Source organism: Choristoneura fumiferana, chromosome 5, assembly GCF_025370935.1.
Source record: "Choristoneura fumiferana chromosome 5, NRCan_CFum_1, whole genome shotgun sequence".
In the NCBI taxonomy this organism is placed as follows: domain Eukaryota; kingdom Metazoa; phylum Arthropoda; class Insecta; order Lepidoptera; family Tortricidae; genus Choristoneura; species Choristoneura fumiferana.
This window is the reverse complement of record NC_133476.1, coordinates 7,903,670-7,929,435: the sequence shown is the minus strand read 5'-3', so window position 1 is coordinate 7,929,435 and position 25,766 is coordinate 7,903,670. Positions and strand designations below refer to the sequence as shown.

At 35.4% G+C, this 25,766-nt stretch overlaps 1 protein-coding gene across 1 annotated transcript; it reads left to right on the top strand.

The window, feature by feature from the left end:
• Positions 1 to 720: 720 nt before the first annotated feature.
• On the top strand, positions 721 to 24,525 carry LOC141427789 (uncharacterized). The gene is made up of 3 exons (XM_074087379.1): positions 721 to 916; positions 7,581 to 7,763; positions 23,997 to 24,525. Exons 1-3 carry the CDS (start codon positions 821 to 823, stop codon positions 24,390 to 24,392), a joined length of 675 nt encoding a protein of 224 aa, XP_073943480.1. The 5' UTR covers positions 721 to 820; the 3' UTR covers positions 24,393 to 24,525.
• Positions 24,526 to 25,766: the final 1,241 nt, after the last annotated feature.

Here is a 25,766-nt window from a genome sequence, read left to right as displayed (position 1 = left end):
TATGTCGCACGGGCGGTACTAGAATTACGAACATCGACTCATTAAAGCCCCCAGTGTTCGACTTCGGGCTTCTAATAGACTATCGTTCGTAATTCCTTATTTACCGCCCTTAAGACACAATGTACTATTGTTAAACATTTTTGATCGTCAGGTAGTTATATACTGTCATAGTAACGTAATACATATTTCTTTACCGCTGTATTATATCTCACGATGTAGCTTAAGTATCTGGTGATTCTCCGCTCCACCCCTAAACTTCCACCGCAAGCAAAATAGGTAAACTATTCTCAGGAAAGAACTTTAAAGAACGCTCCAGCGGTTTGGTTAGCGTCGGGTCGGCGGTAAAACTAAGCTCTGGAAAGTTTCAGATCTGCCGATATTTATTTGATCGTGATTAATGGCGGCATTGTCTTGGCCAGTCTTTAGTCGAGATCGTCTGGGTTTACGGGGTTTTAATGGCCGGAGGCGGCGCGCGTTCATGCAGCATTAACTCCCGCCCTGCAGTTTGACAGCGCGCGTTTGAAAGAGCGCACACGCATCCAAGTGACCGTGTTTTCCTTGATTCGCGGAAAAGTTACGAAGTGGTGCAGTGACAGTGCATTTTAAAATAAGCTCAGACGCATCAAGCATTCATATTTTATAGTGCGATTAATCATCAATAAGCACTCAAGTTATTTTACTTAGATTATTCTTATTAGGTAAAATTTTTAGTTGTTTCTCGGTAACTTTTACTTGTAGCTGCAACTTTTATTGCAGCTACGAGGAAAATAGTGGCTCAATATAGCAAGACAATAAAATATGGAATTGGTTCTCTATTGTTATGAATAGCAGAGGCAACACGATGAACTTGAAATTGAATAACGACGTAAGAAGTGTAAGAAGAGTGAGGGTTAAAAAACTTCCATCTACGATCAAGGTAAAACATTTTTCCTTTCCAGTAATTAAAATTGGTAAAACTTTTGACAGTTAAAAGCAAAATGTCGCGTTCATTACCAGCACTTTTTTATCACAGGTCATTACAAAGTTTAGAACAAAGCTTTGTCTACGTGAATTTCAAAACTATCTTAATTAGCAATTCGTTACGTTGGCCTGTGCTTGTGCTGTAGTAAATAAAGTTTGTTGCATATGAGGTAAACGTCCAAGTGCTTGACACGCTAATGCCCAATAGACGACACCCTGCTGTCATCTCTATTGCTAATGACATAAGATTAAGGATGCCAACTATTGGGACCGTGACGAGCACTCGTATTCGTACCTTGGTCGTTTTTACAGGCTTTTATGTAGACCTGACCAGACATGTCCCGTTGTCTCTGTCTGTAATCAAGTCTTGCAAGTTAAATTTGACCAACTTCCAGTAGTCAGATTGACTTGAAATTTGGAATACTTATGTAAGTCGCGTGACAATACAATAATCTTGTAGTGACATCGTGGTAGTCCAGCCAGGATCGTCTCCGCAGGACGGAACTCTTCAACGGTTAATAGCATCGACTGTATACCAAATTTGTATACGAATGTAGTTTGGATGACAATGCAAGTACAGTTGACAAAAAGTACAGTCAGCAAACTTGTATCAAAAATGATTTTTATATGGTTAGGTTAGGTTATTAAATCCTAGATAACACCAATAGATACAGATAGTACGAAGGTATTATTATTTTATCTACATCGTAAATTTGGTCGTTAATAACCTAACCCAACATTTCATAGTTTCAATCTCAAAAATGGCTGAACAGATTTTCCATCAAACATATCGATGGTGGAAGTCTCAATTGGCGTAAGGGACAAAATACCGAAAATCACTTTTAAACATAGAAAATTAGAGTTTTTTTTTCTCTGTCGATTAGTAGTATTCAAGTTCCGATACGCCCCTTACTTTTGCTGTTATCAACATTTATTATTTTAAAATAAAATAGCTTAAGGGACATGATATAAAATATTTGAGCTGAAAAATGGCGTAAATGTATTATTTTTTTAATATTCGGGTCGTAAGGGGCTGTGGCAGTCTCATATGTCCTTTACAACTCAGCTCATGTCGTTAAAAAAAAAACCCAACAAATATAATAAAAGGGCGTATGGGTCAATTATTGTTTCATTGCCCTTTACACCCCAACATTTTATAACGAATAAGATAAAAAAAGCATGAAGTTGTTGGGCGTAACCTTACCGCCTGTACCTATTTCTTGTACCTAACATCAAAATACTAACGCGTCTACCTACCTTCCACGCGCCGAGCGTTTGCGCATTGCACATTCGGTCAGTCGTGCCAGACACGTCAAACACGGAGGACGTATTTGATTGCCTACGTTTGCTCTTTGTCAACGCGCGTATTTTTTTATAAGATAGCAAAACAAAAAAAGAAGATTAAGTTGATGGATCCCCTAATGGCTTGACGTCGAGCTAACATTTCCGTAATGGAACTTCAGTCAAGGATGTTGAGGTAAATTTCTCTTAGCTACTTTGTTTATTTTAAGCTGTCCTGACTGACAGATCCTAATAAAGGAAGCCTGTGCCCAGCAGTGGGACGTATATAGGCCGAGATGATGATGCATACATAATAATAATTGGCCTGTATAATTAATTATGTATGTTGAGAGTTAAAAATGGTATAATCGGAACGTCGTAAGGGAAATTAAAAAACAGTAATTTATAAAATAATAAATACTTTTATGGGCGTAAGGGGTATAAAAAGCAAGAACTAGAGTAAATTGTCGGTCGTAAGGGGCAGTAGCAAACAGACATTTAAAAAAAAGGTGTAATTGGTACGTCGTAAGGGGCATTAAACAACAGCAACTTATAAAATAAGGAATACTCTTATGGGCGTAAGGGACATCAAAAGCTAAAACTAGAGTAAATTGTTGGTCGTAAGGGACAGTAACAAACAGACATTTTAAAAATTGAGGTTACTTTATGGGTGTAAGGGGGCACTTAAAGTAAAATACCTTGCTTGCTTCTTTTAGTTCATTAAAATACCTTGTTAATGTTAGGTCGTAGGAGGCATCAAAACAGATGGTTTTTAGAACTTGTAGTGATTGAAACAACAGCTCAAGCAAGCATACTCCCAAATGTGCAAGAAATAGTGCAAGCAAGCATGCAAGAAAGCATGCAAGCAAGCATGCAAGCAAAAACAAGCAAGCACGTAAGCAACCACCTAAGCAAGCTTGCAAGTGAGCATGTAATTTTGTCAATCAAATCAACAAACATGCAATTTTATCGGCCTGGGTTAGATGAACAGCGCGGGTTACCCCGATCCCGCGATGACCGGTCTATGGTATCTCCTCCAGCGCTCATGAAGCGGGCTGGCGTCCCACTCCCTCACAGCTGCAAGCAGTGTGTTAGAGGAAGCATAAATAGTGCAAGCATGCATGCAAGCAAGCGTGAAGCCAGAAGGCAAGCATGCATGCAAACAACAAATCAAGCAAGAATACTCCCAAATGTGCATGCAAGAAATAGTACAAGCAAGCATGCAATCAAACATGCAAGCAAGCATGCAAGCAAGCAAGCAAGCATGTAAGCAAGCAGAGCTAGTACGCCAGTGGTGGTAGTGAAAATCAGTTCATCATCATCGTCATCAACAACATCATCAGTTCGTTTATCGCTTTCCCGCCGGAACTATGCTATTTTCCGGGATAAAAACTTATTTACTTGGCGATTTTTAACAGCTGCAATATCTTCCTTGACCCTCTCAGCTATAAACAAACAAGTCAGCCATAGCCGAGCATTTGTTGGAGTCAGGACCAAACCACTAGATTGAGCTTCACAATCCCAAAATTCTGTCCACGGAACACCATTTCTACTCAAGAATGGTACGTGAAGCAGTTGAAATAAAAAAGCATAAAAATGACAACCGGGACGATGGATATAAGCTTTCATCTTCGTGGAATCCTGTTATTAATAAGTGTCGACGTCGGGATGAGTGTTGTGAGTCGGTGTGATGGGGTGACCAATAAAAATCACCAAGTGCGGGTAGTTCGTGATACGAGTGCTGGTACTATTAGTGATCAAGTGCGGGTAGTTCGAAGGACTCGCGCTGCTAGGCAGACTTGACACGTGGTATTTTGACTATGAGTGAGAATCACGAAAGTTTAAAACGTTATAAAATTTATTTGAGTTTTATTTAACTTTTAACTTATAATGTCCATTTAAAGAAAATGTTACAAATTACATATGTTTTAAGGGGACGTGAAAAAAAATATGGCTTTTGCGCGTTATTTCAAATAATTAAAGTGGTTCTTTGAGTTAATTCACTATTTTTTTTTATTTTACTACAGGAACTTACGTCCAAATATGTAGCCAATAAAATATATAATGTCCTATAAGACCAAAAATCGGTTACTACATTAATTATTTATTTACGGTTTATGAGTGTAAGGGGCTATGACACCCGTATGCCACGGGCGTAAGGGACAGCTATTTTTCTTATTAAGCTTTTTACGAAAATGTCTATAGTTTCACGTTGAAAAGCAAGAAAATTCAAGATTTTACGTAATTATAACGTCCTGCTAAGTTAAACATTAACAATGCTGTGAGGGTTTGAAAATTAACAAAAAACTTCTTTTCGCTCTCCTGGAAAGTAGCATTTTGTCCCTTACGTCAATTGAGACTTCCACCATCGATATATATAGCTAAGCACAGGAAACTTGTTTTCACTTAAACCAGCATCGAAATCGGTCCATCCGCTTGAGAGCTACCATGCCACAGACGGACATTGGCGTCAAACTTATAATACCCCTATTTTGCGTCGGGGGGTTAATAAAAACTGAAACGCTTGCGTTAGGTATATAACATATATACTCAAAGCCTCACTCTTTTACCTTACTCGCTGATATGACACTCTTACCACACATCTATCCACAGTCTAAAATCAATTAGCGCCAACTACTTCAAAAAACTAATTTGCTATTCGGTATCACGACACAGAAACACCGCTCGCCAAATGTACCTCATCGATACTCGTTACCCATTATCCAAAACAAATGAACCAACAGTTGATCCATTATCCAAAACAAATGAACCAACAGTTGATCTCTGAATATTCAGTGAGAGGCAGGCTGTGCCGTGATTCAATCACACCGCTGATTGACTGGTTAGGCTCAGGAGACCAGAGGGAACATCATAATCTAATGATGTCCTTAAGGAATTCACTGAAATAACAGCGTTAAGTAGAACCTGATTGAGCTTAGCTAAAATAATAGCTAATTTTGTCGGCTTCGAGGTTGATAAATGATGCTTATTTTGCGGTTATACGGGCTGAAAACTGACGCGTTCGAGCATTTTTCACTCAATAAGTCCCGTTTACCAGCGGATGTTTATATTTTCAAGTTATTTAGAGATGTTACTTAGACATAATTAATGTTATACATATTTTCGAGAACATTGCAGAGCTATACTTTGTTTTTTCACTTATGGCCGTATTTGTCGGTAATGTTAAGACAAGTATCACACTAAATAATATATTTCTCATGTAATCCATTTTATCCAGATCGGGTCACATGGCACAAACTGACGCAATGAGCTAAACCCTATTCTGTGACATCCAACTGTGATAGGAGAGAAGCATAAAACAGATATTATCTCACTATAAAGAGCTTTAACGATCAATCACACTGAAGCAGCGATAAGGGATAGCGATAGGAAAAGTTAGCGCCGGCGTTCTAGAGTAGGGATTTCCTCTAGTCCTAGTTCACAGGCCTGGCAATGAATATGTTTACCTCTGGTGTTGCCTATGTCTGAGCAGCAATGATCTTTTATTATACAGCGTGTCTTCAAAATCTTCCGAATTACTTTGATGTCACTGACACATTATATTAAGTTTCTTTGGTGTCAGTGGCCTTTAACTTTTAAAGTTAAGTTTAATTATAACAAATCCCTAAGATAGCCCCTTGGCATTGTTGAATTGAGACTCCCGTTAGCTTCGCCGGTTTCTTTGAAAATTTTGTTCGTCAATGTACAGGCTACCGGCTCGGAGACTTCTTTACCTGACTGGGCAAAGAAGGGTTATTTAGTTAGACAAGACAACGTAGAGCCTAAACTGGTATCTAGCCAGTGACGTAGTTACATAACCCTAGACTCAGGTGCAATGTTTGCTTACTATCTTCTCTTTCTTAGCGTTGTTTGCGCTTAAAGGCGTAAGTCACAAAGAATACCTCTTAAAAATATATAAAAAATACATATTTTGGAGCTCATAACGAGAACGAGCCCTTGCATTTATATGTCACACAATAAATATGTTTTTTTAAGTTTCTAATTCACCCTACTCCCCGAAATGACACGAGGATAGGCAGCTTACAGGAACTCGAGTTGCAACTGGGCCAATATAGAATGAATTAGACATACAGGTGTTAATTAAATAACTGAAAACCAGAAGGTAGTTTGCTCAGAATCGGGAGTAGAGTCGATTACACTATGTTTTAAATTAGGTTTTGTTTGTGTTTTTAAATCCCTTTTTTATTGTGCCCAGTCTCAAAGTAACGACTGCAACAGGCGCCAATTGAATATTTCAGCGAGGTTGCATACTAAGTATTTCAATAATTTAATACTGGCCGTTTTGCTGTCAACGAGTGTTTTTTTTTCTAAAAACGTCAAAGCACAACTGACAAATAAAAGTTATGAGTGCAGAGTTAGAAATGAAGTAGAATTACTGACTTAGCAAAACAATAGCAAAACACACGAATATCTTTTAATAATGAAGGTATTCAAAAATAAATGCAATCAAGTGACTTAAAATGAAAAAATATTTTTGGGGTGTCTGAGGTTTTTTTGGATAGACTGTATTACTGGTCACTTTGACTTGAGGTCGCTGCAATTTCGAAAATATTTCTTTTTACTCATCGACCTCATTGATTGCTTCTCTGACATTTTAGTTGGCGCCAGTATTGTGAGGATCGTTTGAAAACTTGGACACAGTGGCGTAGCTAGAAAACCAAAGGCCCTGGGGCAAAAAATAAAGTAGGCCCCCAACTAAACTTTGTTCGGTATTCGTCGTGTTCCGAATTCGAACCAACTCCAGATTTGTCATTTATAGTTGGTAAGTGAGAGTGAGGGGCTTTCATGTTTGTGATTGGTTACATTTTATTAACTTTTTTAGCCAATCACTAACAATGCTGTAACGTCAAACGAACCTCTCGATACTAACGCCATCTAGCGATTATCTAGCATTTTTGCAAGCAAGTATGTCCTATATTTGCTAAGATAGTCGTGATCAGAGACCGTCAAACATTGACGGAGGACTTTGTTGTATGTTTTAAACTATGTAATGAATTCGCGGTTCACGGTTTAGTGCGTTCTATTAAAGTTAGAGTTTACACTACGGGTATTTATTAACCTAACAACTCGTTGCGGTACAGTACAGAATTAAAATTATTCTGAGTTGCATGCCACGTGCTTTTGCTTATGAATGGAAATGTTCATGGTATTTGTGTATCCCACACATGAATCGTGATGTAAAATAATTTTACTGACAAGTTTGTTATGTATTGCCTCTGATGCTGGTTGGTCTGCAGTTTTTCTTATCATTAAATCTATCTTGGTACTCGTGTGTCTTATATTTAGATTGAGTGTATTAAAATACATTATTTTTTTAGGAAGAGCGTCGGCGCACGGGCCGCTACATCGCGATCCTCGTGGGCATCTGTCTCCTGCTCCTGGCGATCTACCACGCGTGGGTCCGGCGCATCCCTGTGGTGGCCAGTCTAGTCGTCCCGGCACTCATCATGTTCATATACGTAGGATGGGTGCTCTTTTCCGCGAATAGAGAGAAACACAGGGTGAGTCAGAGATACAGGGCGTTGAGTCATAGTTGTGTTTACTGAAAAATGCAGTGTGAATGTAGCAAAAATCGTTAATTATGCAGATCACATATAAACTGAAAGGGGTAGTTACTATATGCCGGTCTTTAACAAGCAGACAAATATATATAGTAACAGTATAACTAGAATTTGAAGGTCGCTGGGGACTCGTTGATTTTTTCGTTTTCCTCAAGATTCATGAGAAAGAAAAAGAAAACCGATATTCTGTTTCAAGTTCCGAATGGCAATAGCACACTTGTTTAATTATAGGTAAATCGTTACGTAAGCCGTCACCGTAATCGTTAATACTAGAAATGTGAAAGTTTGCGAGAATGTGTCTATGTCTGTGAATGTGTCTATGAGTTTGTTATTGCATCGCAATAATACAAATGAAGACCATAATGTAATTTTTGGCAATTCTAACAGGAACTTAAGTATGTAGTAGCTAAAATCGCAGAATTTTGATTCAATTGCCACTAGGGTTGCCAACCGTACTCTAAAACATAGTATTGTACCTACTCTGTATCAAATAGGAGTAGGTAGTACTTTATAATCTATACATAACACAAATAACTAAAATACTCTTTTTTACAGAATGTTTACTATACCTACTAGTGCCAGTCATGTAATATTATGCAAACTCATTATCATAACCAAAAAAGGCCGTACTCTTTATTAACCTCCTTTGTAATCAGATATACTCTATTTTTTCTAATAAAACTTGGCAACCCTAATTGCCACACTCAACGGTTAACGTGAGTGAAACAACGAGTGCCACTAATCTTACTAATATTATGTATCAGGGTTAGGTACTTTTTATATCGATATTCCCACGGGATCTGGATAAAATCTTGAAATTTCAACCGATGGCATTAGACACATGAAATTACTCATTAATTTAGGCACGGATGTGTTATATGCAAATTCCCATTAAATTCCGGAATTTAAATTCAACTGCTGTACCTACCTATAATGGTTGACAATCGCGAAGCAGCGCATAAGCACTAATCGTAAATAAAGCTACGAGTATGTATATTGTATTGTACGGCATTGTTCATACTTTGCGAAAAAATAACAGGACGGATAAAGCTCAAAGCGGTAAACATATCTGTTGCCCCGTCTTCGTCGTAATCAAATACGGCCGATTACATATCCCGCGCGTTCCAGGAAAAAAAAGCTAAAGCGGCTCCGATATAGGTTTCACTATAATAATATATTCGATGAAATTGTTTTATAAAAGAAAATTAGTTTCGTAGGCGTGCGAATACATTTCAGTTACCTGGAATTAGACAAAATGTGTGCTGCTTACGGCAAATGTGATACGCCATACGCCTGAGTACAAACATTTAAGGGAATTTAGTTGTATAAATGAGTAAAGTCACCAGCTCCATTATTTGATATAACAAAGCGTGCATAAATATTGTGATACGTCTTTATTTCTAGGGCCGATAGGACGTAACGTATCAGATATTTTTGCATGCTCCGCTGTGGTAGATATTAATGCAGGTATAGTATATTTTTCTCTAAGTATATTGCTAATTTATTTCTAGTTATTTCCTAATTTTGATGTTTTGGTTAGTATAATCATATTGTTCTTGCCGCGAATATAATGAAACGATCTATAAAAAACAACAGCACTTTGTAGTGTATTTAATAAACACTATAATTAACTAGGTAGCAATGTTTGACTTCTAGTGATCAGATTGAGTTGGTACCTATTATATACGAATACGTACCTATCTCTAGTCGGTAAGAAGTTGGTTCAGTCAGCAAAAAAACTCGTTATAAAAAATTTAAACTTTAACAAAAACTACATTAAATTAAATACATTTCGATAAAATGTTAAATAAAAATGTCAATACATTTTTACAATAAAATTTTTGTTCAAACTCAGGGTGCTTATAAAGAAGGCATCTACTCGCAGATTCGCTTTATGGTCCCTTTCGAAACCGCATAATATACGATCTTGCGCACTATCTGACAGTAATCAAACTATGTAAATCAACCAATGGTAATATTGTAAACGCGAGGCATTGTTTAGCTCAATCAAATTGTTAATTAAACCGAGGCAACATCAAAGTTGTACTATATAGGCGGTCGGCGTCCACAAACATTCCAGCTGATTCACAGGCCGTCTGCTCACGAAACGCCAACGTAAACAGGCATGTTAACGTAAGCGCCATCGATGGATGTTCGCTTGACAGCCTGTTTATGAAACTGGATTATAATGTGCGTTTACGAGGAGTCGAGAACTGTTCGCGGCACGCGGAAATTGGGCACAGGAACTTCATTACCGGTGATGGATGATTCAAAACACGTCAAATACGGTAATGACCAATAAAATTTCACTTGGAACTGTAATAGGCCTGTTTATGAGGCCCTTGGCAGCTTTGATGTTTTTTTATTTTATTTTTTGGGTTCGCCTCACATAGATCCGTGCTATGGCTTCGCTCGCTTGTACTTTTATATTCGGAATTTAAATTGAGATTTCGGGGCTATACAAAATAATTAAAAATTGTATGTTAATCTCATCTTATAAATTATAAATAAATAAATAAAGATTATTCTTATAGATTGTTATAAAATCAGGAGTTAGGATTTTGTATCTTGATGTGCTTAAATCGGAATATCGGGATAAAAAGTACCAATTTAAATCCAAATCCGCCCAACCGTTGAAACAATAACAAACACATCTACACACACACGGGTGAAGACCAAAAAGTTGCACACCGTTTAAGCTGCGTTGTTTTAACGGTGTACAAGGTTTCATAATTTATAATATTAGTAAAATGTTAAATTTCTATCATAAATATTTCTTTTGTTACCCCGCTGTGTATCGCTGTTTTTTAAGATTTCGTGTAAAAAACACTTGTTGAAAATGACTCGCATATCGGCTACCTACCCATGGCTCCTTACGTTGAATTATCCCGACCGTATTGTGATTGTGTCCCAATTCCTGGGGAGGAGTCGACCCTTCTTACCAGTAAACATAACTTATCCGTATTGTTAAAGATCATTTTTTTTTATCAATTACAAATAAGTACATTTTATTACCCTCCATTGACACTAAAAACTGAAGAGTGTAAAGACAATACCTTAGTTGCATTACATCGCAAGGTCATAATGGCCAACGAGTTTGTAGAAGTCAACTGAGCGCTGCAATGTAATGCAACTGCTAGATTTTTCTTACAGTTCTAAACGGCCTTTAGAACGGCCTTTAGGGTTCGATTCCCAGCGCTGGTCTCTTTTTCTGGTTTTTCTGTGCATCCGTGTCTCAGTTTGTATTTTCAATATGGTTTCACGGGATAACCGTAAAAGTAACAAATTTGGAGTTGAAATAAAAAATACAAAGAGACTCAAAAAAAATACATAATTTGATTGCTTAGTAGCGATATCTCTTGTCTGGGTGAGCGGTTGGTTCCGAAAGAGTGTGACGTCTCTCGATGAGAGCGGAACATAGATGTCGCTAGTGCTGCTGCATAAGTAGCGTAGTAGAAATAAGCAACCTGAGATATGTATGCGTAGGAAAAATTCGTGTCTAGATTCCTGTCCAGCGGTGGTGTAGGGGTTATAGCACGCAGCACGGATTGCTGAGGACCTGGGTTCGATTCCCAGCGCTGGTCTCTTTTTCTGGTTTTTCTGTGCATCCGTGTCTCTGTTTGTATTTTCAATACGGATATTGTAGCTCTCTATCGGTGAAAGAATTTTTAAAATCGATTATCATTTGTAGAGATTACAACACTTGGAAACAGAACTCAAAACAAGACCCTTAAAAATATCTATGGTAGATGACTCAAAAAAAGTGACAATCAGGGGGCTACTACCTAAGCAATTCGAAAATAGTAGTTCGTATCGTTTTGCTGCGTTTGGCGTCGGGCTTCTAATAGACTCTCGTTATTAATTCCCTTCTTACGCCCCTTAATGCACAATGTACTACTGTACTACTGTATACTGTATACAAGGACCATATGGTTCTTGCTGTATACTATTGTATTGAACTGTTAATGTGACCAATCTCATAATGATTATTGTGACGCAGTTATTCCTGAACCGTGTCGTCACGTCGTTACGGTAAACACGCCTTCGTAACCAGGTCACCTGAAGCATCGCTAATTGCATATATGCTGTGTTATTTTAAATTTTATTACCGTCCGTTTGTTTATTTACGAAGCTAAAGGGGCTTTAAAATGTTTATTTCTGTTTAATAGACGTTAATGAAATTTTCCAGTGAATAAGACACAAAAGAATGTGTAGATCTAAGGGGCCGATTTTTTTAAACAGTTTATAAGTCATTTTGGTGGAGCATTTTTTATTTTTTCTACTCCTATATTTAAATCTGTGATTTACTTAATCACAAACAGTAATATAACAGCATACATAACAACTTACTTTTTTTTTCTTAGGTATTTCATGCGTTCGGACAGGCTAAGGTGCAGCCAGTTACATATTTTATATGGTTTTTATACAGAGTAAAAACTTTCCGAACATAATCCATAGCCTGCCAACATAAGTAACGCATATTTTTAACATCGTCACACACAGGCAAGTAAACTTTAATAAAAACAAAATTAAACTTGGACAAATTTTGTCATTTTCATATTTCTCACTCGTTTATTGTTGTTTACCTTCTCTTTGCGTTTGCCATACTTTTTACTAAAGTATAAAAACATTTCAAGTTTACTTTTTCTCAAATTTTGTATTGTAATTAATAAGTACCCAGTCGAAGAAAAAGTATTGTATGCAACGTTGTATAAGTAAGTTAAAAAAATCTCGTGGCGTCTGTTTCTTACGATGTTCGCTAAAACTCACATCGTATAACTCACGCCACTCACCTTTATTGAACCCTGTTATACAACTGATGCATAAAATACTATAGTATACTGCTGTTCTAAAACATTCCAGTAAGGTATTCCGTCAGTTAGATTGTCAAAAAATAATGGAACTATTTTTTTTCTTTTCTCAATAAAACAAAAAACGATGAAGATAGTTAGTTCCGCGTCATGCGTGGGCGTCATATGTGGGCGTCATGAACTTTGATGCGCTATTCATTTTTGTATTTTTTTTGTTTGATTGACAAAAGAAAAACATCGCGTCCATGTTGTCCAATATTTATTGATAATCTAACTGACAGACTACCTAAATGTGGACTAAACAGATTTTTTTACACGAGTAACTAACCTATTCTTATTGCTGATTAATTGGTGCCTTGTAAATTTAGATTTATATAGTTTACTAGCTGTTGCCCGCGACTTCGTCCGCGTAGAAGTATGAAAAATAGTTTACGTTCTATATTCTCAAACCTACCGAGAATACACAAAAAAATCATAAAAATCGGTCAAGCCATTTCGAAGGAGTTTGGTTACAAACACTGTGACACGAGAATTTTATATATTATGATAAGTCATAAGTACACCAAAATATTAAAATAAAAACCACCAAAGTGCCGTAGAGGTTTAAAAAAATCAACCTTTGGATGTTTGTTACTCTATCACGCTAAAACATCTCAACGAATTTGGATGAAATTTGGCACCCAGATAAACTACCTATACTTATATAACCTAAATAGATTCTTCTTACCCTGGAAAATTATTTTATTTCCGCAGGATAGCGCAGAATTCCTTGCAGATGAAGTTGCGGGCATCAGCTGGACTATTATATAATGATTCAGAAATGCCATTGAGTAGCTTTCATAAAAAGTTAGTGCGTAGTAAACATTTATATTGATAGATTTTTGGTTAATCTAAGGCAGTCTTTCCCAAAGTGGGCGATAAAGTCCCCTTGTGGGCGCTGGAGGCCTAGAGGGGGGCGGTAAGGGGCCCTGAAAAAATCTTTCCCTTTGTGCCTTCATTAGGCGAGACTAATATGTTATTGGGGTTTTAAAGGTGAAAAAAAATGAGTGCGTTACGAAATAACTAATATTCAAAGTTGGCGTTAGACGAAATAAGTTTGGGAACCTTTGATCAAAGGTATGTTTTATGTGTAACTGTGTGTGGTCTTCTAGAATCAACAAAAATGAAAACTTTGATTAATAAATAAGATATATAATATGTTGTTTATTATGCAAGATAATAATAATAATTAAGCTCGGTCAAAAATCGGAAAAAGTCAAAAAAGAGCTGAAAGCTTCTTATGCTTGAGAGGCTTTAGTATTTTTCAATTATTTTATTAGTTTTTATAATTAAAATAAAAAAAATACATATATAAGTAATTAATATTCTATGAAAATTTAAGCGGGTATACCTATACTTAAAAAAATACAGTCCTGTGACAGATGGACGGACAGACAACGGAGCCTTAGTAATTGAGTCTCGTTGCCTCTTTTTCGGTATTTAATACTAAAAACGTTTGTGGGCAGATCAACTATTTTTTGTAACGAATCAACTTTTTAATGCTAAAAATAAATATTGATTTCTGTTTAGAGAATCACTAAATAATTGGGCATTTCTTAAATAATTTTCAGATAGCCTAAAATGAAGTTTTTTTTTACAATTTATTACGATGTACATTAAAAGTATATACCAATAGCATATTTTTTATGTATATGGACAAGCTTAATGGCCTCAGGAAGCAAAAAAAATAGGTACATAAACACGGTTGTGACAGATGGTGCCTGGGTCATGACATTACTGATTGTGGCTGTTTTTCTTTCGTAGTTTTGTTCTTTCGTGACATCTACAAAATCAGATTAGCGGAAAATCAGTATACCTTAAAAGGTAATTTAAAAAAATATATGCATAAGTATATAACAATATAACTAAGCATAATAAACAAATCCACAGAGTAATTCAAATGAAATTTAATGTCACAACCACGCATTATATATGTCACGACCATGTACTCAAAAAATCCATGGTGGTGACATTGTTTTTGATACCATGGTCGTGACAATTTGAAACGTGTTCGGGATAACCTAAAAGACAACCATGGTTTTACAAATCTTAAGTAATTATCTTAAACTACACCACATTACCTACATAATTATGTTTTAAATAATAACGTGACATTGGTCCCTAGGTTCAAAACTAGTACACGGCATTGACGCGTTAAGGTTGTCCTTTTTTTAAAATAAATGAAAAAATTTTTTTGCGTGATACACACTACATTCAGCCATTTGCAAATCTGACAAGAAGATAGTGTTGCTGTTCTAAAAAAAATTAAAAAGGCTTGCCAACATCAATGTTACTTTGGTACCGAGTACCGTAATTTTGTAGTATCGCTCATGGTCGTGGCACAAAAACTACTCACAAATTTTATGTTGCTCAAAATTACAAATAGTCATTATAATTTATATATTTTTGAATTCATTTTATAGAACAAAGGTTAGGTTTGCATAATTGCTGTAATGTTTTGCAAAATAACATAACATTTCTTTAGAAAAAAACATTTTATTTCAAATTCCGCCAATCTCACACTACACGGTCCGTGACATTTTGGACTTGAAAGTTTTTTTTAAAATATTTTTAATTTTTCTATGTCAAAAATAATATTCAAAAATAATACTAGATGTAATTTGCTAAGTGAATTAATATACTTACTCACTCATACAAAAAACGTAAGAATAAGAAATGCACAATTATATATTATAATATACGATTGTTCTTTACTACACATGGACGTCAAAACCCAAAAGGAAGGGGCTATTTATCATTTTAATAGGCTATAATATTATATTTCTTTTATTTGTTTGCTAATTGCTACTCGCGATTTCCTCAGCGAAAAATTCTTGCATAAGTGTTACCGCTGGAACTATACCATTTTCTGGGATGCTTCCTTAATGAATTATCTGCCTATTTTTACTTTATATTTATTTTATGTTGATATATAGTGGCAATAACAATACATGTTTACTCGTATGTCACTGTATAAACTTCAGCTATTAATCTACTCTGTTCTCGAGATCCAGCTCTATAACAAACACACAGATGGATAACATAAGACATTATTTGGGTTCCCTTTAGCATCTTTTGGGTTCAGAACCCTAAAAAAGACAAAGTTGTGGGCGATATCCATATTTACCTACTTATTTTACTCAAGTGCACGTGGTTATATGTAGGTATGGTTAAGACGTTTCAGATTCCTTATACATAATATACACCTATATGTATATAAGTATGTATATAAGTAGGTACAAATATTGATATCGTTAGCTAAAGAGTTCGCAGATCTGATGTTTGAGGAAGTATAAGTAATTATCTGAGTTGTTTATATTCGCGCCAAGGTTATATTAACAAAGTCAAGTGCGCCATTAAACGTATGGTTTTGTTTAAATTTCAGGTGAGTTATTATTTATGGCATGAGGAGATGAATGTTTGTATTATTTTTATGAAACTTTTTTGGTGAATTTTAGTAAGAGCTTTTACACTCTGCTTTTTACTTAAATTGAGAGGGAATAAAATAGCAACAGTGGAAACAATTGTTCACTTACCAGAAACCTTTTATTTTTCATGTAAGTACATTGCTATATAATCATAAATTTTTAGTTTTATCGATTTATTTTGATTGATTTAGAGTTTTAAATAAAATAAAAATTATCAAAATATATAGTTTTTTTTGGTTTGTGGCTGTTGACACTTGATTACCTTGGGTTTAGACAAAGATTTACTTTATGCACTAGAGCATAAAAGTAATTTTATGTCGCCTAGATCCAGCATAAATACCAACTTTACGAGCATGTGAAGTGAAATACTAGATTGTACAACACGAGCATAAAACAAGCCATTTTACCCGAGGCGGTCATAGCCACCCGAGCCGGTACGGCGAGGGCGGATAGACACGTGGAGGGAAAAATGGGTTTAATGCTCGAGTTTACACTCTGCTTTTCACTTATATTGCGAGGAAATTAAATAGCAACAGTGGAGACAATTGTTCACTCTCTATGTACCTTTTATTTTTCACGCATTATTATATGATTATATTTTTCAGTTTTATTGATTTATATTGATTGATTTGATTGATTTTTAGTTTTATATAAATTATAAAACATAAAAAATGTATAAGTAGAAACTTTTTTGTTTCTGGCTGTTGACACATGATTACCTTGGTCTTAGACGCAGATTTTACTTTATGCACTAGAGCATAAAAGTCATTTTATGTCGCCTAGATCCAGCATAAACACGAACTTTACGAGCATGAAAGTGAAAACTTATTTTATTAAGCTAAATTAATTAAAAAAACCTCTACTTATAACGGAAACACGTCGTCGAAAGACGTCACTGGCATCACCCCAAAAACGCAGGCCGCATTATCCTTTGCATCGCTATCCCAATCCTTTACATTTGATTTTGTCAGAATTTAGCCATTTAAGACTTCGAATTCATGTATTAAGTAAATTTATCAGGATCAGTTTCAAAAAAAATATCTTTTGATAATATTTTCTTAGACTTATTTTTTATACAATTTGGCGTGTTTTTACATAGGTACATACAATATCATGTGTCTAACAATGTGTGAAGGCAAATAACAAAACCCACTTACAAGATGATTAACCCAATATACAAATCTTCCTACGTAAGAAGAGAGGTTAAACATTGAAATTGAATTCGTGTTAGATAATATTGGAAACACAGGGGTTTACATGTTGTGGGTAAAAAAAATACAGTTAAGAATCATACTGCACTATTTCAAAACGTAAAAGATCTACAATTTTCAGGGCTACAACACAATACCAATATTGTTTATAAAAATAATAAAAATAAAAATAATTTATTTTCAGATTTTGACAGATCCATAGATTGTTAGTTACAAGCACTAAATAATATGTACCTATCAAAAGGTTTACATAAACTACTACTTATCTCCAGCAAACATGAAGGTCGGTGTATCAGCGGAGAATATCCGAATCCCACTTCTCTTCTATCATTCTCAGGGTGCTATTTGATCTCCCCCTCATCTGCATCACCACAGATGCCGTTTTCTTCCGTACTGTGACATAAAAGTCTATTCAACGCTGCAAACCACAAATCAGTACAAAAAAATTATACTGGTATAAAAAACAGACCAATAATATTGCGGGGTAGACAACAGCAGGTCTTATCGCAATCTGTCATCTCCCAGGATAACAGGATCAAAGGAATTTGGGCACAAATTTGTGCCTCTGGGAGAGGACAGGTTAAAAGCGATCTCTAGCTCCAAGAAAAGGTTAGTAACCACTGATATTGCTGGCATTATCTTACATTGTTACTGCAGCGTTACGTTAGGTAAGCTCCGAAACCGGTAGTCTCAGACAAAAACAACAGAGTTAAACTTTACTTATATTAACCTACCGTATTATTTACCATTGAAACTCATTAAGGTTCTTAAATAATTTATTTAATCAGGCGTTACTTTGCGGATGTCCATATCAATGACCTAAAATAATTTCTTTGCTCACCCGCGACCTTATGATAAGTAGTTAAATTTATGCAAAATATGCGTGTTAATGCAGTTCCTCCAGCTCCACACTGCAAGAACACACACAAATCACACAAACCCATCTATCACCACCACCACACTGAACTGACGCGTTTCGAACTCAATCAAAGCTCATCTCACTCAGTTAGACTAACAAACCACAACAATCGTTTTAATTTGTCACTGTAACTCCTCAAGTACCCACCTATTTTTTCTCAAATAAAACATAACTACCCACAAAATATTAATAAATTTTAATCGTCCTTTAAAACTACCTTACATTATACCTTATATTATTTGCATATTTTGCATAAGTTAACTATCATAAGAAGCAAAGAAATTCTTTTAGTTCATTAATTAAGGTTCTTGTACAAAAAAAATTGTACCTAAGTCTCTAAGTTAGTTAATTATAGGTTAAACTGTTTTTTCGTTAATTTGTAGCCCCAGGTAACATTACAAAGTTGCTTTAACTGAGCACTTCTCCGGATCTTACTGTACCTATTTACCTCTATATAGTCTACGTTCTAGAAGTTTTCGCGTGCAAGTTCACTAAAAGTACCTATACACTTTTTGTTTTATAACCATAGTTTTTTAATTTTCAGTCGAAGTAGGTATTTACCTACTCATAAACAAAATAAACTCATCTTCATTTTCTGTATAAGATTTGATATGCTACGGTAAGAGGAAGTATCAGATTCGTGTCTAGTTTTTATTTCTACATTTAGTTTAGATACTCATATTAATTTTCTCTACGGATTCATTGCTGGTTGTCAAGCTTGAAACTTTTTTAGGTGCCAACAAGAATCTTTTTTTGTTTTAACTAAGAAAACCTGTTATAGAATATCGCTCTCGTTCTCCTACTACTACCACACAACTTACCAGAACTACTACTATTACAACTACTACCTACTACTACAAAGTACCACAACTATTTACTAGAAACGGTTCTCCTATGGTAGCCCGAAAACTTAATCTTATTTTCACTACTACTAATTTCATTAGCCCTAAAATGAAAAAGCCGAATTTTTAATTTTCCTAACTATTTATTAGCCCTAATTTTAACATGCCGAATTTACGTTATATTTAATTTCACTAGCCCTAAAATCAAAAAGCCGAATTTTTACACACACACAATTCTGTATTCCCAAATTACACACACGATTACCGCTCAGCCAATTTTAGCATTTAGGTTTTATTCCGTACAATGAGTGACTTGCTAGCCTATATACCTTACTATATCTACCCTAACATCAACAGAAGAAATCGAAAAATTCTAACACACTTTTGATTTCAATTTTTGATTCCTCAAATATAGCCTAATTTTAGCATTCCGAATTTACGGACCTAATTTCACTAGCCCTACATAAAATAACAACATTAATTTTCGTCAATGTATTGCTGGAATTGAACACTTATTTAACAACATATTGAATGGCATCCATCTACTACTTTCTTAGTGGGAGTTATCTATTGGCTGCTATAAAAAAAACCTAACATTCTGAACCTAACCTAACTGAGTCGCTTCTACTCCAAACCGTCTTGCTCGCTTGCTTCACTCGCTCACACGAATTTTTTTTTACCTTTAGTACAAGTAAACATTAGGGTTCATAACTTTAGGTCTATTAATCTTTAGGAATAATCATTATTAGTTTTAGTAATATTAGAGCATTTAATGTTTAGTACAAGTAACCATTAGGATGTAAAACTTTAGGTCTAGTAATCAATTCGGACATACAAGTTTAGCTGTCATGATATTAGGGCTAGTGAGGGTGAACCTAGAAGACAATATGCCAAAAACTTTAAAAATAAATAATTAAAGACCCCGACGCAAAAAGAGCGGTGTTATAAGTTTGACCGCTATGTGTGTCTGTATGTCTGTGTGTCTCTCTGTCTGCTGTGGCACCGTAGCTCTTAAACGGTTGGACCGATTTGAATGCGTTTTTTTATTTGAAATCAGGTTAGCGATGGTTCTTAGTCTTAGATGTCTCATCAAAATCGGTTCAGCCGTTTTTGAGATATTGAACATTGAAGTGGCAAAGTCGGGGGTTTTCCAACTTTTTGTTGGTAAGGTTATTGAGATTGTCGTACATGATTCAATGTTTTATACATGTAAGGTACCTAAGGCTTCTGCTATGAATATATTGCCTATGTCTCATTTTGGCCAAGCTCCAGGCGGGTGCTAATAGCCGGCATGCAGCTAACGACCCGTCGCGGTCACCCGCAGCGTTCAGATCAAATCACCAGGCCGTTTCAATTACCTAGGCTAGGCAGACCGACGTGTAAACCTGCAGAATTATTAAAAGGAATATGCCTATAGGTATGTCACGCGAGTAAAAGTGTGAATAATTTGATCAGTTTGACATATATCCTACTAATAATATTTATGCGCGTGCGTGCATACGTGTGTGCTACTTTTACCCCGATATTTCGAGCAGATTTTTTTTACACAACGAAGAGCGCTATGTAAGTTTTGAGAAATTTGTAAATAAAAAAAGATTCATTATTATTATGTACAAATTATCCTCCTGCTGTATAGGTAGAAAAATTAAGTACCTTCCTATGCCTGTTTTGCATGTTACTATAGTTCGAGTAACATGTCCGTAACAGTTGATGTTCCAATTGCAAGAAGCGCCTATTTAAAGTTTTTCCCTTATTATATACTCTATAAAAACATACTTAGTGTAGCAGGTACGCCAGAAATTGGATAAGCAAGTAGATATCTTACTTGATTTCCTACTTACCAAGAATTTGATGTCAATATTATTTTCTTTATGTTAACTTTTCCCCATTACACGATGGGTGGTGCCGTATAGAGCTATATTTACCTTCAAATAGTCGTACTCCAGTGGCTAAATTATCCTGATAAATTCTATTGTGCGGGTAATAGAGGGGACTTTACAGCGTTTAAACCGCCATTTTCCTTATGTTACGAAAATATAAGGATAATGCCCATGAACTAAAACAACACCACACCCACCACATATGATGGACCGCTGTTATAATTAAGTACACAAGCAGGTATGGCAATGGGTTCAGACTCAGCATAAGCTGTGGCCTAACAAAAAACAGCCTGCGCCCGTCCCACAGCGTGACAGCCAATTCTAAAGTCGTAATGATAATGACGTGTAAATACGTCTTTCCGACTAAGCAGGAGAAATATGCACTACCTAAAGAACAAGGAAATCAGTTGGTTGGCAAATTTGTCGAGAAATTTCTCATTATGCTCAATTACACTCTCAGCAGGACTCCTATAATGAACGTTCTTTCTGCGCGAACGGTAAAACGACAGCGTGCTTCGCTTTATCTCAAAAGCATGGGCGGGTAGTGAGACGGATTCGTATTATAAATGTCATCTTCGTCCAATATAATTTAACTATGATTGCACGTTTTCTGTAGGATAGTGAAAAGCTAATTCTTCGGAAATGTAATTACGGGCAATAGGTAGTATAGCTAGCTAAATGAGAATCCTTTATTACGTAGGTATATAATACGCGTCATATTTTATGTACTTAAATACTTCAGATTGGTAACACTCGATTAAATGCGCCTTTTCAAGCTTTGCTTTTACAAAGCCCATGAGTTTTTAAATGACCCTTGGCTGGATAATAATTTGCATTTTATTTTGTATATTTAGGCGGCACCAATTTAATGTTAGACCAGCATTCACGCATGATTTAAACGTGACCCTACTCATAATATAAATCATTTGAATTTGACGGATACACATTTTACCAAAATACATTAATTTGAATACTAATAATTATGTTTATAAATAAAATACATTAAATGGATCCATTGTATTTTACAGAAATTTATAGGTACAATTTCGTGACGTACATGTAAGAGAAAGAGTATATTGATCGTAGGCAGACACATAAAGTTTGTAAAGAATAAGGAAAAAATACTTTTTTATTTTATTTGACTGGTTGGCAAACGAGCAAGTGGGTCTCCTGATGGTAAGAGATCACCACCGCCCATAAACATCTGCAACACCAGGGGTATTGCAGATGCGTTGCCAACCTAGAGGCCTAAGATGAAGTACCTCAAGTGCCAGTAATTTCACTTAGTCGTTTGATGATGGATGAAGCATAAATCCTAAACTATTTATTATTTAAAATTTACTCGGCCACACCTACTTGTAGTTTTGTAGGTATATTTACACAGTACAAGCAAAGAGCATAGTTTAACAGCAAGGCACTTTCAAGAGTGATAAAACAAGATCAGAGGGGTTCGAAATCATTGATTCTGTGTGTGTAGCTTAACAAGAGGCGATGCTAATCGACAGAACAGCCACGGGCTTTATTCCCCAATCGTTTCACTTTTACTGCTTTTGCTAGCTCCGGAATACACCTAACGCGTTTTAAAACGTATTAACTCCACGGCTAGTTGTTTGTTTTTGTTGTTTATAGGGCAATTGTCGTTGAAAGATATTCTATTACACATAAATCGCCGGTACTAACTCTTTAGTTTTATTATCGTCTATTCTTGGGTTGTTGTTTGAAAGTTATAGGTGTTAAATAACTAGCGTCGGATTTTTACGCGGACCTCCCGCGCAGCAGAAAATTCAATGAAAGAACGGTCTTTTGTTTAGAATTAGGTACTACGGTATACGTCTTACTATCCACTACGCTACATGATGGACTAAACGGTGATAATTCAAAGACAACTGTGTTATTAATTTCAGCATAGTGCACGTTTCTGACTTACGTTAAACACAGGCCGATGAATGAACCGAACTGAGATTTGATTGAAAGACAGACATACAGCTGGCCGAAACGTTGCAAGACTATTGCAAGAAAATATTTTGTCTAGATGTTGTTTAGAATTACTAGTCGATAAATAATAGTTTTTTTATTTGTTTGTAATCTTGCCTTCTGCCGATTGTCGATATACTCATACTTCCTTAATGATAACATCACTATCACATATCATTTTCTGAAATTGTTCTTTAGGTAGGTATAGAACCGGACGACATAGACTATGGAATCCAATGCAATCCATCTTTATTTTCAATTTAACGGAAAGGATTGGATTAAACTAATAAAAACACACACAAATTAAATTCCAGGTCTTGAACACCATGGAAACAAATCCGATAAGGACCTTAGGTTTTCCTTTTTTTAATTTAATCTTATATCCTAGACGCAGTGTAGTAAAGTGTTTTGTTAAAATGCGTTAGAAACTCGTTGAAACCGTTCCTAATATAACTCCACGCTATCCGCAAATTACATACGTGGGTGTATTGACTTTATTATGAGCCGGTAATCAGAAATGTTAATTCAATCGTCATTTCGCTAACGAACCCGAACATTTCTATTAACGATCTGCAAACTGGAGTAATGTACGCTTCGCCGTATTTTGCCGAAATGTCAAGCGAGTCAATGTACATTTAGCGTCTATTGCTCGTAATAAACCTTATTGTAAAACGCTTTCGGGATTAAAACGGAATATACTGCTGATTTTATCATCCGAGTCTGTTTTGTGTTGAAGAGAACGCGCTAACAACGTAGAAAAGCGTCTTTTATTAGCATAATGATTTATTTAAATCGCTACTTTAAGTAAAACCAGACAAAAACTGTTTTGTATCGCGTAACTTCATCACATGTAGGTATACACAACGCTAAGTTTTATCGTCATTTTATCTCGCTGCTATAAAATAAAGAATAATAGCAAAAAATAATTATATTCGTATCTGTGCGATAGAAAAAACGTATCTGATTTATTCAAACATCATCAATTAAAAGTACTTAAACGATATTTTTAGTAATAGGATGCCAGCAAATATCCAACAAAGCCCATAAACTTGATCTTCTTCTGTTTCAGCTCATTGATCTGGAAGCAGCGATCCACGCTGCGGCCGTAAAAGAGAGAGAAGAAGCAAGAGCTGCTGAGAAGAACAAAGATGGCCAATCTAGTGGACGGAGCAGTCCGCGACCACAGTCGCCTGACGGATCTATTCACAAGGACCTAACGAGGGTCCCTTCAAAGTTGAGCAGAAAAAGCAACATCTCAGTGGAACCGAGTCATCGTTTTATAAAACCGATAATCTTAGTGAATGACAGACCACCTGATGATGCTGATGACAAATGGACTCACATAGTCGACATGATCTCACATAGTGACAAGTTCAAAGAAATCAGGGGAAGGAAGAAGTTCAAGCGAAAGTTTTGTAGAAGTAAAAGGAACGCTACGTTTAAAAGATCCTATTCAATTGCGTGACGTAACGACTTTTATTTTAGTAGTATAATAAATAATTTAATAATGTCAAACCTAAGATACATTATTAAATTATTTATGTTTGACATTATTAAATTATTTATGATTTTGAGCGGACGATATAAAAATAATTCAGCCTGATGAAGAATCGACACAAGTTATATTCAATAAATATTCTGCTTCTATTTTTATAATTATTTTAATACCTACCTTATAATATTAGTTAGGTACACAATATGTAAGTTTTAAGATAGGCATTTTGTAAATTTATTTGAATAGTGTTTAAATAAGTATCTAAACCATTTACATCCTAAATTTTTAAGTAAATTTTAACGATTTTATTATTTTTTTATGTCTGTCTGTCTATGTCAGTAACCATCTAAAAAGGACCTCTGCTAACACTGGATATTCAATGTAACTACACATTTGTACGGAAACCTTTAATTTTATTGAAGTGTTGTTAAAGATTTGTTACAAGCATCAGCTTATCAAAACACAGTATCTAAAAAACAAGCCAAAAGTATTTATTATACAGAATATAAGTAGGATTTCATTGTAAAAGTATAGTTTCCTCTGTGGACATTTTTATAGCTGATTTACCACAATCAGAGAAATAGCTCTAATCCCAAGCCACCAAAACCAATATAAATCAAAGTCATAAAGTTAGCTTGTCTTCCAACAACTCACTAAATGTTTAAAAGTCAGCAAGAAGGTTATTTTTTGTCGAATAAAGGGGGAAAACCGGACATAATTGAATCACGTTGAAGAACCTTTAATTAAGTTATCCAACAGTTTTTCCTTTCAATTAATTTGAGGTTAATAGGATTTGCAAAATGTAATACTGGAATACCGTGAAGCTTAGGATTTTTAAGTTAAGTACCTACTGTCAAGGGCAAAGATATCGACACGGCCAAAGTTACAAAAATGTATATAAACTTACACGACTTTATGTACTTAACATTAAGCCGTGTATACATATTTTTGCAACTTTTGCCGTGTCGATATCTTTGCCCTTGACGTACCTGGAAGAATAAAGACAACACGTTTAGTTCTTGACTAATAAATTACTGAGAGGTAATATTGAACATTTCCCTTTAGCAATATTTTGCCTTTGGCAAGCTTTGATTTAAATCAACCAATCATTTTTTATTATTATTCATAATGCCGTGTGACATGACACAACTCTTTACAGTACTTATACAGCCAAGGGTAGTTAGTAATTATCTTACCTTGCTGTCCACTAAAACATGTGCAGCCATTAAAATTTATATTGATATTTAGAAGTGTTAACAAAAGTGCTTGGATTTTAATCTTTAATGGACAGAGGAACGCCTGAAAGGCATCTAAAGTTATAAATGGATATTAAAGATCTAAAAA

Bases quoted from the DNA above. Each gene is read 5' to 3' on its own strand.
- LOC141427789 (XM_074087379.1), top strand. From the start codon at position 821: ATGAATAGCAGAGGCAACACGATGAACTTGAAATTGAATAACGACGTA. The intron at 917-7,580 runs GTAAAACATTTT...TTATTTTTTTAG, and splicing joins AACTTCCATCTACGATCAAG to GAAGAGCGTCGGCGCACGGG. The intron at 7,764-23,996 runs GTGAGTCAGAGA...CTTCTGTTTCAG, and splicing joins CGAATAGAGAGAAACACAGG to CTCATTGATCTGGAAGCAGC.